We start from the raw sequence: 15,503 nt of genomic DNA, 5'->3' as shown, positions 1-15,503 counted from the left end.
GCAACTATTCTGAAGATGGAGGCTATCTTTGTGCTCAAGGTGCTTGGGTGACTAACTCCCACAAAGGTGCCACTTGTCCTGAGCTGGGCATTTAGAAAATGTCCACTCCTACAGGCCAGTTTTCAGGATTCCACACTCCTCTATCGTAAGCTTGCATTCCAATTAAAGGTTAATTTCCCTGGGAAAGGTAACGGCCACTTATTCCTCAAATTGATGAAAAGCACAAGGCAAGACATCAGGTGTGGGTCCTGAGAGGGTGAGGGTGAAAGCTCATGAGGGGCTGGGAGCAAAGGCTGATGGTCCTCCAATCTATTTCTTCAAAGCTTGAAGTAGAAAGTGGAGTGGAGCGAGTCTGTGGGAGACAAGGCCATTTAAAGGGTGACTGTTAAACTCAGAATTATTGCAAATTTCTTAAAAAAAAAAAAAAAGACTCCAAAATGTTCAAGACTGAATTTATTTTTCTCTAGAAGGTAACCCTGGGCTTTTTCACTTTTCATACTTGTGGAGTCTGAAACAGAGAAGAAAGTCCATTATAAATAGCTAAAGGAAAAGAACAGATCGCTCACAAAAGAAAAATAAAGAAATATTGGGGCTAGGGGCATAGAACACAGTATGAGTGAGGCCTGGGTTTGATTCCCAGTCCAAAATTTCATTTCAATTCATTTCATTAGTAATCAAAGATGTCAAAGACAGTTGGGTGCAGTGGTGCACACCTGCAATCCCAGTGGCTTGAGAAGCTGAGACAGGAGGATCACAAGTTCAAAGGCAGCCTCAGCAACTACAAGGTGCTAAGCAACTCAGTGAGAACCTGTCTCTTAAATAAAATACAAAATATGGCTAGGGATGTGGCTCAATGGCCAAGTGCCCCCGAGTTCAATCCCCAGAACCTCCCATCCCCTGCAAAAAAAAGAAAAAAAAAGATATTTAAAGACATCAGGGTTTTTTTTTTTTTCCATTTTTAGATGTTTCATTGTTGGCAAGAATGTGGTCAAACTGGCACTGTGCATTGCTAGTGGCATTACAAATAAGCAAGTCATAGAACATACCTACCTGTCACTCAGGAACTCTTCTGCTTCTGGGAACCTATCCTGAAAAAAACAATACAAAATATAGAAAGGGCTAAACACAACAGGCACTCTCCTACATTTATAAAAACAAAAAGTTGAAAACAACTTAGGTGTCCAAAAATTTGAAAATTGTCCCCATTAATGGTCACCTAAACATGCTCATGATGAGAAAAAAAAAGTCACACAATTGTTATGTGCCCTGTGCTAATTTCTTAATTCAGTAGCATAAGGGAAAAAATTAGAAGCATTTTAGTAGATTTCCAGCAGACATTTTAGTAAAGTGGTGAAATCATTGTGTCTTCTCCGTTTCCTGAAATCTCAAAGGAAGAATAAACCCACAACTGAAAAAAAACAAAGGCTTGACTCATCTCTAGGCAACTCAGACATTAGAACTCATTAAGTATATAATTGTGGATGATAAAATGCTATTGCCAAAAGCTTTAATTTAGTTTTAAAGTTGTATGTATTTTCTGGTCTGCTCTCCTTTACATTTCAAGGTTGAAGGGTTTTCTTTTTTAGAATAAAAATGGTTAAAAAGAATTTGACACTATGGCCCATACCCCTCAAACACACTTCATTGACTGGCTAGATATTGAGCAAGTTATTTTTGTTCTTTAGTTTCCTCAGATGCAAAGTGGAGAGAACTGTTTGTACCAAACAAGGTAGTTACAAAAATTCAATAAGTTACTATGTAGAAAGGGCCAGGAACAGTGTCTGGCACAAAATAAGTATGAAGAGCTGTTTTTCTGATTTTTTAAAAAATATTTTTTGTTTCAGTTGTAGATGGACACAATACTTTTTATTTATTTTTATGTGATGGTGAGGATCGAACCCAGTGCCTCACAGGTGCAAGGCAAGTGCTCTACCACTGAGCTACAACCCCAGCCCTATTTTTCTGATCTTGATTCATTCAGTCTTTAAGATTTTTTTCTGTTATATTTAGCTTTAGAAGCCTTTTTAAAATTAACTTTTTACAAATACAGAATGTAAATTAAATCTAAGAAACAAATTCATGTATTGTTATGTTTACCTAAAGAGTTAAAAGAGTCATTGAATTCTATCAGCCTGGGGTCTAGTGTATTTTAGATAAATTGTTTGAGTTTGTTTTTAAGAGTTAGCTGGAAAATTCCAGAAATCTAATATTTAAGAACCCAAATAGGAAAACTTGCTTATCAATGTTGTCTTTGATGTCACAGTTCATCAAAAAGAATAAATGACAGCTGGACCTCATCTAAGTCAAAGCGGGTAGTCTGAGGAATAGAAACTCAGCCTGTTGATTAACATCTTTCAGAACAGGGGTGCCCTGCCAGTGTGAGCTGTGCGGCTGGATAATCTGAGGTACTATCCAATCATTTTTCATTCATCCAATGAGCCAATGCTTGGTAGGGGAAGGTGGGGCGAATAGAAGTCCTTGCTTACTTAGTTTTAGGGTTCAGTCCCCAGCCTCACAATAGTTTGAAAAGCAACTTTCATTTGAAAGAGAATGTATAGATTCTGGTGGGCCAGAGCTTAGATGGCTATTCATCAGGTAGCCGTAGAACAGGAAGAAGGCAAGATATGATGTGGGAAAACCTTCCTACAACCAAACATGGAGGCAAAAGTTGAAATGGCAGGAAGTAGTTGTTGAGAGGGGATGGAAGCAGTGTGAAGAAGCTCCCTGATCCCCGAGGACAACCTGCACTATGCTGTCTTGGGCCTTGACCCAAGATGGGAAAGAGTTCCATAAGACAACAGAACCCCAGAAACAGACAGTAGAGTCTGAGGGAAACAGGGATTCGCCTCTACTCCCCAAAGGGAGCCTCTCAGAAGAGGTAAGTGCCACAGAGCTGAGTGGCATCTCCAGGTACATGGATCCCAAGGCAGCCTTATAATCCCAACTAGAAGTCGGGGAAGCCATGGAAACCAGAAGCCCTGGTTTCTGAATGGAACTGTCCCAGCAAGTCTGGTCCAGAGAGGAGAAGGCACCATGGGGTCACAGAATTTACAGGGGATGTCAGCTCAGCACCACCCAAGACCAGCGAAGCCCAAGGACAAGTAGAGTCCCTGCCAGCCTCCACAGTGCTCACTCCACACTGTACTTAGAGACAGAGGAGAGGTGGGAGAGATGGCCCAAGAAGCAAAAAGCCCCAGAGGGATTCTGAACATTGAATGAACATAAATATTGAACATTCAATACTTATTCAAAAAAGATGGACCTTAACCTTAACGGGGCAAGATATGGAATTTCCCCATAATCTGCATTATAAGGACTGAGACCTCAGGAACAAGTAGAATATAGTATGGAAGGTAATATTACATTTCCTCACATCTAGGTCATGCCTATATTTGGCAATCTGCTTCAGTTGTCCATCTGGACCTAGAGACCAGAACACAGCAATGTAGTCCCAGCTGGCCTTCTCATATCCAGGGAGACAGCTAGGTAACTTTTCCAGCAAATGAAGCTCCTATCATGAATGGAGTGTTGGCCACCAAACCCAATGCAGTCCCATTCTCTTCACTGGGGGTCTCCTGTTCCTCAGCACAGAATACATGGGACTGTCCCTGGTTCCTCATCTCAGACCACCCCAATGAGGCAGGTGCCTCAGACACATCTTTCACACCAGAGTAGCTGGAAGAACATATATAGGGAGGGAATTTCCAAAGAGGAAGAGTGATCTAAAGGGAACAAGAAGGGTCCCTAAAATAATGGTGTAGTATTTATAATCCCTTTACCCTCCCCATTAGGAGATCTACCATTAACATCGTGTCCTTGGAATTCCACTTTATCCCTTATCTGTCTGGATAACACAGGAATAAGGAAAGGACATCAAAGGTGGTAAGACACACAGATCTTCCTCGGAGGCTAGGGCTAACTTGTGTTGTCCTAGAATTTGGTGATTCTCTACTAACCCAAACGGCCATCTGTCTCAAGGAAAATGAGCAGCATATCCAAAAAGTCTGACCTCTCCTCTGAGACACCCTTCCATTCAATTCTGCCATTCTTTATGTTCACCTGGGGCCAATGAGATGGGCATATTACAAGGCTCTTTATAAAATCTCATAAATACTCCTTCTTGAAGTCTAATGGAATAGACAAAGACTGACTGAAATTAATTTCACCACAAGGCCCATTATATGTAGAAAAGGATGGAATTATTGGCTCTCTCGAATAATGGTCCACTTTCTGACAGGATTAGGTGACGTACCAGGTAGAGTTCTTGTCATAAAAAACACCAAATTTCACACACATCCACACATACACTCAAAGCATGTAAACCTGCATTCATAATCAATTCAGTCTTCTTTACCCAGAGAAAAATTAAAAGAAATCTCCCTTTCTTATTTTCACAAAGAAATAGAAATTTGTCCTCCCTCTAACATTTTATCTTGATGAGATTTAGCCTTAAGGGTCTCCTCTTGGGCATCTGGTTGTATTATTCCTCAGTAGCTGCAACCTGGGAATCCTTCACTGGATGTATCATCATTGCCAACACAGATCCATCCTGCCCTGCCTGCCCCAGATGGCTCACCTTTCCAGAGTCCCAGACAACCTACAGCATATGTAGGATCAAAGCATCAGCTCCTAGACCCACAAACTTTAGAAGACACAGAAAATCCCAGAGCTGAATGCAGTTACTGGAGCAGCCTACCCCAAGCCCCATGTCTTAAGTCCAGAGCAGCACTGTCAATCACCTGAACAGGCAAGATGCTAGTACCGTGCAAAGAGGAGTGGTGGGGACTCTGGCAAACCAGAGAGCACCTGCCCCGTCCAAAGGGAGATTCGGCATTCCAAAATATCCTGCTGGCTACACTCATCAGAACATGCCCCGTCAGTCACCAGTGAACACCCAGGCAGGCAATGTGCTTCCTATGCAAAAACCTAGACACGCTGTGCTCTGCGGCAGACTTCTTACTACTGCATGCCTCCGCCTGGGGAAAGGCAAGGTGCAAGATAGAAGAAGCTTCCAGGCTTTCCAAAAGTGTTCATCTGTTCCCCTCATTTCAGAGGTTAAAATGTTATTGGAAGAAGTGTCCCCAAGGAGTAATTTCACAGATGACCACAACCTGGAGAGGGGGCAGTGGGAATCTACCTCCCATGCAGCTTCCTTCTCTCAGACTCTTTCAAGGAATTTTCTCACAGCATGCCAAAATTCAGAAATCTATGTTGGCAGCAGTTCTAGGCCCCTGGGACAGATATTTGTGTTCAGCCACATGTCTCTTTCCAAAGCCCCTTAAACCCCAGCATTCTTGGAATCTCACTCCATAACTGAAGGATTTTTTTTCTTTTTTTTTTTCCAGAGATGTAATCTCTACAGTATCATAAGCAACTCTGAATATAGTTCAGAGCCATATACATTGTCAAATGCCCAAGCCACCATCAAAAGTGACAAGCAGAAAGAATAAACATGGCAAGACAGCCAACACTTTGCTACCCAGCAATGCCCATCCCCAACTTGGCAAATACCCACACCTAAGAACTTCATTTTTAAACAATCCTCTTGCAGACCTTGAAACCAATCCTTATCCCTACCAGGCCCCGCTGTGGAACCCCTCATGGCTCCCAACCTCTCCGCCTACATGGATACTTGTTGCTTCTGTTCCCAGGCAAACCTGCTCTGGCCCCAGAAGTTAATCTCCGTCCCTGCCATCAGCAGATTCTTATGTACTTCATTCAGGATTCTGCCTCCCAGGAATGTTGTTGACCTTGCATAGCCCGTTCTGACCCTGTCTCCAAATCCCCTACAATGCCCACCCCTGCCAGTACCAGGAATTCCACTCCTAACCCCGAGGGCAGGAAGAAGGGTGCCTTTCCTGCACACTGAAGCTAGAAAGGGCCTGCCTCCTAAATCCTAAGCCCCTCCACATATAAGTGATTCAGTTCAATGAGCTACATCAGCTGTCACTAAGTCTCTAGTTAGGGTATCTGGCCAGGATTCTGAAACCCTGTGTAGTCACCCCTTTGGGTAACATGGGCTGAACCCTTACAAGGATCCTTTTGTCAAATAAAGGCTAGCCTGAGCATAGCGTCCTTGACCTCATCCTAGTTTCTGATTGTAAAGTACAAGTTTATATAAAGTCAGTAAATAATTGCTCAACTCACATGCAAATAACAATCTCAGAGTTACATGTGTTAAAAGGGAAAGCAATGTAGAAAAATGCTCACCTCAAAGGAAACATAATTTCCCCCTTTTCCTGTCTGAATAATTCAGTCCTAATGCCAATAGTTGAGACAGGGTTAGGTAGGAAAAGCCATGATGACCCCAAGCAAGGTATTGGGGCCCAAGCGGGTAAATTGGCATTAACACCAGAGGAAGCACCCATGCCTTTGGTAAGCATGGCCCAGGTGGAACATGAGAGCCAAAGAGAGGGCCCTTGTGAAGTCTGATAAATCCTAAGAAAGATTGAAGAGACCAGCCATACAGGGAGGAGATGGCAGCAGATGGGTTACACACAGGCATGTCCTTGGATAAATGGAATCATCATTCCAGGCTGGGGGTGGGACAACATGAGCTCAAAACATCTTCTGCAAGAAAAGAAGCGACCAAAGAAAATACTGATGATAAAACAAACAGGAAGGGGCTTTCACTGGCCACAATAAGGACAATTTGAGCAAAAAATAATGACATATGATATAAGCTACTGAATTTAACAGAAAACTATGCACCCATGCTAACATAAAAAGTAAATTAAAATAGTAAATTAAAAACAAAATGCACATGTGTGCATCCATGTGATGCATGGACTATACTCAGGAATGAAAAGGAAACACAAACTACTGATACAACAACCTGAATGATGTCAAGAGCATTGTCCCTTTCAAAAAAAAATTTAAAAACAAAGTCTCTAAAGATAGAATATGGTATGATTCAATTTTCAAAACATTCTTGAAATAACTTATAGAGATGGAAAACATTGGTGGTTGTCAGGGATTCAGAAGCACAGAGAGTCAGGCAGTGGGTATGACTACAAAGTGGTAACACAAAAAAGATCTTCATGGTGATAAACAGTTCTGTATTGCGATTGTGCTGGTAGATGCACAAATCTACATGTGATAAAATGACACAGAACTATGTACCCTCTGGTTTTGATATGCTATAGTTAATATAAGATGCAGTCATTAGAAATAACTGGGTTAAAAGTGCATGACACTTCTCTGGACTACCTTTGCAACTTACTGTGAATCTATAATTACTTCAAAGTTAAAAGTTTAATAATATAGGATGTTTGATGAGTAATGGGACAGTTAGGAAATCTCAAAGCAGCTCCTCAGAATATACGTATTAATTATCAAAGAAAAAGACTGACTTTCAAGTGGAGGAGCCTGACAGTCACCACTTCAAGCAAGTGATCAAAAGGAATGTCACTAGAAATAGAATAGACATGTGCCCCAATAGGATGCAATGAATAGAAACAGCACGACTTGTGAGATTCCTGGCACAGATACATGTCTTAATCTAATCAGGAGAAAACAGATAGTGCATATTAAACATACCATAAAACTGGCCCATAATCTTTCAAAAGCTTCGAGATCATAAAAGTCACAGAAAGGTCATGACCAAAGGAAGCTAAAGAGACAACTAAACACAATTTATGATTCTCCTCTGGGTCTTTTTTCTTAGAAAAGGCATTATCTAGGATATAAGTGAAACATGAATGGAGCCTGAGGTTTACACAGCAAGCGTGCAAAGGCATTGGCTGCCTGATTTGGGGTGGTTGTGTTAGGAGAATGTCCCATGTGTAGGAAATGCACACTGAAGTAATCAGGTGTGAGAGACCATCAGGCTGGCAACTTACCCTCAAAATGTGTGAGGAAAAATGTTCTTTGTACTACACTTGTAACCCTTCTGTAAATTGATTATTATTTCCTTTTTTATTAGCACTGGAGAGTGAACCATCCCTGGAATTGGCCTACTGAGCCACTGGGTTACAGATGTGCGCCACCACGCCCTGGCTCCAAATTTTTTTCAATTTTCAAAATGAATGATTTGAATGTCAAAGGATGAGACATTCTTGACCAAACTGATCAAATCCTAGAATGCTCCCACAAAAATGGCACACTTTACAAACAGGACTTGAAAGTGACCTTGGCAGAAGTTATATATCCAGTATATAAAGATGTCAAATACACGATTCATTCTTTGTTCAGTCTAAGAATTAGCAGCACACTCTTCTAATTAACAAACTCGTCTGGCTAAAGACTAAAAATTATCTCCTTCCTTTTTGGAAGCAAACTTCCGTGAGAACTGGTTAATGAACAGAAGTTCATTATGTGATGAACTATAAGCAGCTATCCCAGGATCTATTACTCTTGGAAATCAAGGATTACACATATATTTATGGTCTGTTCTGCTACCATGGAAGCTTCTGCCCCAGTCTGGCCAAAAGGGGTTGGCAAGAAGATGATAGAGAATGACATGAGGATACCTACCGAATAAGGAACAATGAGAATTAAATACATGTCAGATCCCACCTTGATATCTACTACATATTCACACTGTCACTTGCAGAAACATGATTAGTATTAACTTAACCAGTATTGATCCAGGTCAGGTGATTTCTTCACCTTCTTTTGGTCTGTCATCCATGTCCACTTTTGCAGTAGCAACAGAGATTGTCTCCTAAATGTTGACCAGCAAGAGAAGGTTCATATCTCAGGTGGTCAGAATATGAAAATCTAGGCTGAGCACAAACCCAGATGGGATGCTTAGAGTACAGTAATCAAATCAGACATGGAAGCCAAGGCCAGCCAGTGAACAAGAAGACTGAAGATCTCCAGTCAGAGCAGAGCTACAAACATTTGCCACAAATGAGCTGGGATGCCAGTAGCTCATTGTTGCTCACCAATCAATCTTGATTACTTGTGGAAAGTCAAGCAAATGTGGTATCTGTCCAGGTGAACCCATACCAGAGACACGCTGAACACTTTACTGACATGATGTCATTTGAACCTCACTTATTTTATGTGCAAGGTAGGTACAAGCATTACTTTCATTCTACAGATGGGAAAACAGGATCACAGAGAAAAGTTCAGTAGCTCAGACAAGGTCACACAGCCAGCAGATGGCAAACACAGGGTCTGAACCTCAGCAGTCTGCCTCCAAAGCCTACATTCAACTGTTATTCTAACCTTCTCCCAACCACCATCATTGGCGACTCTGTCCCTTATATTACAGAGACAACATGCTTGTGACAGTTCATTGGTTTCAGTTTCCTACAAGCCTTTCTCATTTTGACAGCATTAGTTACAGAGAAAAGGATAGAGCAAGAGGCAAAAGTCCTCCTTCTGAATTTGGAGAAACATGTAGCCACCTCCAGCTACTACTTTAGTTTGACAAAGTGACAAGAGCAATAACTGTGAATGGTTTTGCTATTACTTAGAACATGTTCCCCTACAACCAGACTCCTGACCTTAAAATAGCATTGCCATGTATCTTCACATATGGCAAGCTACGTGTTCTGGAGAACACACAGTCCAGAAAGCCTTCTGCTGTATTAAATATGGCCATTTTAAAACTAAGCTTAGGGAGCTGGAGTTGTTGCTCAGTGATAGAACGTTTGCCTCATATGTGTGAGGCACTGGGTTCGATTCTCAGCACCACATATAAACAAATGAATAAAATAGGGTCCGTCAACATCTAAAAAATATATATATGTAAAAAATAGATAAATAAAATAAGCTTAGGTTTGTATTGGGTGGTTCTGGAGGAATTTTCCCTTCCTTGAGCTGACAACCAATTAATTTAAGGACATCATAATCTTCCAGGCTAGGAAGCCCCTCCTCCCCACCCAGATGTTCTCACAAAATCTTGTTTTAATCAAGTTTGAGCATAGAAAATGCCACACACTTCCAGGTATACATTTGGAGGTTTTTGACTTCCATATAGCCATTTAAGAAGGAATACTGTACCAGACTCCTGGCCGGTGAAGTAATTTCTGGTGGCCAGCGTCAGACCTGGGCAACAAGTGTATGCTGGCTCACCACTGCCACCATCTGCCCAGGGCCCTTCCTCTTCACTCTTCAAGCCAATGGCACAGCTGGTATGTCGGATAACGTTTCTTGATAGCTCTCTAGCCAAGGAAACATGTGATTCACAAGTATTGTTGCTATAGTTCTGCTCCTCTGGCTCTTGTTTCTAGAAACCAAATTAATTGTCAAACAGTATAATATGACATTTCAGACTTTTCTTGGTTGTACTTTTGTGTATTTTTGTTGTTGTTTGTTTGTTGTTGTTGTTGGTTTGGGAGGGGGTGGTTTTCTAATGCTGGGTATTGAATTGAGGGCCTCACACATGCTAAGCAAGCACTTTGTCAAGTGAGCTACATCCCTGAGCTATATGAAATATATCAACTGGGCTATATTGGCTACATAAAATATATTTCAAACTTTTTACATAAGGGCAATGCTTCAGTTATTATGGAGAGAAAGTATTACTCAGTAGCCTTTATTTTCTCCCTCTGTAAACTCAAAAATGTTGTGCATTTAAAATATTGTGGCATGGAATAAATCCTATATTTTATAATGACTGCACAGAACAAAGCACTTGTTACACAATTAGTCACCTGCACATATTTGAACCCTATGACCATGCCATCTAATTTGGCCAATAGGACAATCCATTCCTGCCATTGCAAAATATAGCTTCCAAGCAGTCACCTGAATAGGACTAGTGGACAAAAAGTTCTAGAATGTTCTAGGTTCTAGAATGTTCATTTTTCTCTCTAGTATCTCTCCTCTTCTGTCCTTAAACACCAACACACTGCTACTTAGAAAATGCCTTCACTTGACCTGATAGTTTTCTTCTTACCATTCTTTTGATCTTTATTTCCTTTCTCATACTGTCAAGGTGAATGGACCTGAAGCTTGCCACTTCCCTGTTTGAACCCCAGATATTCACTGATAATGCCTACCTGACTTCCCATGAGTTGACTCCCAGCCCGCTCCTCTTCCATCTCTCAGATGCTAAACCTAGTTGCTGTTCCTCCTTTGCCTTCCTTGGTCTCAGCAGCATTCTGATTTTCCACCTTTGGTTTTCTATCATTCTCTCTTTCTCAACTCGATGATCCCATCTTGTTCCTCGACCTTCCTGTCACTTACCTAATGACCTCCTCCTGCTAATGGTGTCACTTGGAGCTCATCTCAAAGGCCTTCTCTCTCTTCATATCTCCCCTGATCACGGATCCATTTTCAGGCCTTCACTGTTTGCCTCTCTATGAAACCCATGAACGAGCCTATACCTCCCACTGCCTATGGACATTTCTAAGCTAAGCCACTCTGATAATGGAAGCAACACTACAGTGCTTTACAGGTTACAAAGCAGGTTCATTTAGATTGTCTCATTGAATAACTGCAAAACCCCTTCTGGATCTCTGTTGATGAGTGTTCTGCTGATAGGAAACTGCCACCCCCAAGTGCTTTCATAGAAGCCTCCTCCCAAGTTCCAGCTGTTGAGGTCCTATTAAAGATTTAGCAACTAGCATCTAAGTGCCTTGGACAGTAACAGAAGGGAAGTAGACAGATGGCCAGACTTGACTGCAAAGCTCATCCAGATCTGGGTTCAAATCCCAGTCTTTACACTACTTCACATGAATTTTGATTTCCTCCTTTGTCAAATATCACAAGTAGCTCTGATGATTATTATAAAGATTAACTGGAGGGGCTGGGGTTGTGGCTCAATGGTAGAGTGCTCACCTAGAACATATGAGGCACTGGGTTTGATCCTCAGCACCACATAAAAATAAAGTAAAGGTACTGTGTCTATCTATAATTTAAAAAACATTTTTTAAAAGACTAAAACTTAAAGTATACATAAATTACTTGGCACAGTGCCTGGCATACAGAAAGAGCTCAATAAATGGTGACTACCAATGTTCTAAATTTTTAAACCTTTACCTCTAAGTCTTTGGATCCTTCCAAAACATCACTGAGAACTTGTATGTATTCAGATGCACCTTTAAGGATATCAACTTTGCTAGGCTTCCTGCTTTGGGGAAGAAATGGCACAAGTGCCTTCAGTTTGGCAAAACCACGGTTGAGATTTTTTATCTAGAAGACAAAAAGGTACAGACAATGCTGGGTATTGAATTGAGGGCCTCACACATGCTAAGACAACAGAGACACTAACTTATGCAGACATTCCTCAAACCACAGAAGAGAGCTGTGAGGTCTCGTTTCCACCACCCTCTCATCTGGGAGGCGAATCCAGGCAGGCATCCCACAAAGGGTCACATCTCTGTCTGCTCTGAACTTAACAGCCAGATGACAGGGGTAGTAGAATCGACTCAGTTCTGCAGGCAGATGGGCTGGAAGGTGTGTTGTTCACACTGACCTTGCTTCACTTCCTTTGAGAATGCACCTACTTCATTATAACAGAATCAATAAAAGTAGGGGCTGAACTCTCTGCAGCAACTACACTAGGATTTAAAACCCAGCTCCATCCTTGGCCTTTTGGAATAAGTGGATACTTCATATCACTAAGACTCAGTCTGTTCATCTGCAAAGTAGAAAGTACCTACTATATATCTTTTTGGTGACTAAGAAACATGATGTACAAAAAAAAAAAAAAAAGCCCTCCTCATCCAGATCTCATACCTAGTCTTCAATAAGCACTACTGTACATACATCTTTCTTTCATCACTGTGCCCTCAACTTGTCAACCTCTTTCCCTGTGAGTGTGAAAGGCCAAGTGTGAAAGACCATATGTTGCTCACACTTCAAAGACTCCTCATTTTTACTTCCCCTATTCTCAAGGTCTACCTCAGCTCTGAAGGCCTGGAACATTGATGTTTCTCTGTCTAGAGGACATGGGCTCTGGTAGAACTGCCCCTACAATTCCACAAAACCAATATATTGAGAGTTGTCCCAACCTGAAGTGAAACAGATGAGAGACCAGGCTAATTGACAGGAGAATCCAATGACCAGCAAATGTATAAAAAGATTTAAGGTCAATAAATTATAAATATCATTTTTCATGTACCAAGCTTGTAACATTTGTTTTGTTAATTGGATCAGGAATACCATGAAAAAGAAAGCAGTCCTGTATTCTGTATCAGGGATAAAAAAAAAATATATATATATATATATATATATATATATATATATATATGTATATATATATATAAAAACCTTTCTAGAAAGCAAGTGGGAAACTTGTATCAAAAGTCATGAGATCCGATGTGCCCTGTGTCCCAGTAATTCCACTTCTAGCATTTTTATTCCAAGACCAATTATCAGATACACACAGACTTATGTACCAGCAAAAAAGTTACAAACAACATACATGCCTATCCATGGGAGATGGAATTGGTTATGGTCCATTCCTTTGACTGTAAAGTCAAAAAATGTTGCATGAAAGAACACTTAAGAAAACGAGGAAATGCATTTAGTAATGTTAGGTGAAAAGATCTACAATGATAAGATATTGAATGACCACAATTTTGTAAAATTATGTACATGACATACAACCAGGAAAAATGAATGACTGAGGGGACACAGGCAAAGATGTTCTGTGGTTATCTGTCATGAGCATTGCGGTCCCTCTTCAGTCATTTCTGTACTCCCTGGGCATATTGATTTTATCATTATAAAGAACGATAAAGGTAATTAGCTTTCAAGTGGATAAAATGAGGCCCAGTTCTCTACAGAAGGCAACTCCTTCTTGATGGGAAAGGCTCACTTAAAATGTTGAATTATAATCTCATTTTAGGGCCATCAAATCAGATCAGAGGATAATTTGTATAAAATATCTTGTCTCTGGTTAAAAAAAATAATCAAACTTACCCTTTTTTGCAACTTCCCCAACTTCCCTAAGTCTTCTGCCCTGACTTGCTCCTTCCTCCTCATACAAAGCTTTCTAGTAGGCTAATTTCTACAGGACCTGGCTGGAGTGTTTAGGGCCTGCCCTCAACAGAACTTATCCTCCAAGCCCTAGGCCTAAATGAACGCTTCTCTGGCTCTTCTATCCCTCGTCCTTCCCCGCTCTAGCTCCATGGCAACCAAACCCAAAGATTACAAAGGGCAGAACAGAGAGAGAGACCAGACCTGACCATTTGGGGCCAAGTTTGGTCAGAGATACCCAAAAATACCAGCAGATGACGCTCCAACCACAGCCCACAGGATTAACCGCGTCCCCTGACTAGGAAAGTGGCTTTTTTCATTCTGCGGGGTTGAGAAGGAATTTGGGCTCATACTGGGGCATTGTGTTTCCTTACTTAAAAAAATTAACAACAACAACTTCCATTAAGCCCCCTTCTCCCCCTCACCCTGCATTTGCTCGAAGCTAAGAAGCCCTAGTTAAAGAAACAAGTAGGGGGTCCCCTTTGTGCCCAAGCACGCCACAGCTTGAGTCTGAAGTTCAACTCCAGCGCCCTGAACTTTTTAAAAGCACCTGCCAAGGGGAAAGAGTTTTGAAGTTGTCAGGGTCCCCCTCTACCCTTCTCCTGGACCTTCCTGCGCAAGTCCAGGAGAGTCAGCAGATGGGGCGGCAATCCCAGCGGCCAGGAACAAAGCAGCCGGACGCAGGTGCCCAGTAACAAGGCCACTTATTCTCCCAACAAGCTAAGGACCCACGTCCGGCCTCCCGAGGTCCAAGTCGCCTCGCGGCCTGCGTTTGGACGGCAAAGGGGCGCACCGGGGCGCACTGCAGATGTTTGGTGGTGGGTACCTCTGCGGGAAGTCAGCTCCCTCCCAGGACACGGTCGCGTGGTGACCGCGCCCAGTGGCCCTGGGGAACCCCTCACCCGCTCGCGCTCCTTGGCGTTGGCCACGCGCCGCCGCTCCAGCACCAACTGGAGGTCCTCCGTCGACGAATAGCCGCCCGAGCGCAGCCGCTTCAGCCGGCAGATGGCGGCCAGCTGGGGCAGCGGCCCGAACTGTTCCCGCAGCACGTCTTCCAGCACCTCGGCCTGAGGTGCGCCCAGAAGGACAGGCGACAGGGGACCCGACTCAGGGGATGAGGGTGCAGCGTCCATGACAGCGCGCGGGGGTCAGCGGGCGTCTGGCTTTCACCTGCCCTGCCGCACCTGAGGCCGCACGAGGCCCGGGCGGGGGCGGAATCCAGACCACCTGTGCGCTTTCCGGACCGCAGAACCGTAAGCCTGCTGCCCTCACCCGAGACGGGCCAGTAACCCCCTAGTTAACAAACCCCACCGGTCGGTGATTATCATGAGCGCTGGATTACAACCTGAGGTCTCAAATTTGCAGGCACTGCATGGTGCAGTTGAGGGAAGGGGTGGTAAATTCACAGGTGAGCTACCAATCCCCCCAATTAATATTTAATTAGTCTGAGTTGAGACCTTGGCTCCTGGATGTACCTATGCACATGTGTACTTATATACACACACGTATAAACATTTACACAGAAATTTTGATGGATGCACACACTATTTTAAAAACTCATTTTGAAATAAAAGCTGCAGAAATGGTCTCGAAAAGAGGAACCAAGAACTCCTGTATTCCCT

The 15,503-nt window shown here is 42.5% G+C and overlaps 1 protein-coding gene across 1 annotated transcript; it reads right to left on the bottom strand.

Moving 5' to 3' along the window:
* Nucleotides 1-317: 317 nt before the first annotated feature.
* On the bottom strand, nucleotides 318-15,014 carry FIGLA (folliculogenesis specific bHLH transcription factor; the record flags this gene model as incomplete). The annotated part of the gene is made up of 4 exons (XM_081265149.1): nucleotides 318-352; nucleotides 9,955-10,180; nucleotides 11,938-12,090; nucleotides 14,784-15,014. 4 exons carry the CDS (start codon nucleotides 15,012-15,014, stop codon nucleotides 318-320), a joined length of 645 nt encoding a protein of 214 aa, XP_081121275.1.
* Nucleotides 15,015-15,503: the final 489 nt, after the last annotated feature.

The sequence above is a fragment of the Spermophilus citellus genome, assembly GCF_964194105.1.
Source record: "Spermophilus citellus genome assembly, chromosome: 13".
In the NCBI taxonomy this organism is placed as follows: domain Eukaryota; kingdom Metazoa; phylum Chordata; class Mammalia; order Rodentia; family Sciuridae; genus Spermophilus; species Spermophilus citellus.
Note: the sequence above shows the minus strand (reverse complement) of the source record. Positions and strands in the feature narration are given on the sequence as shown.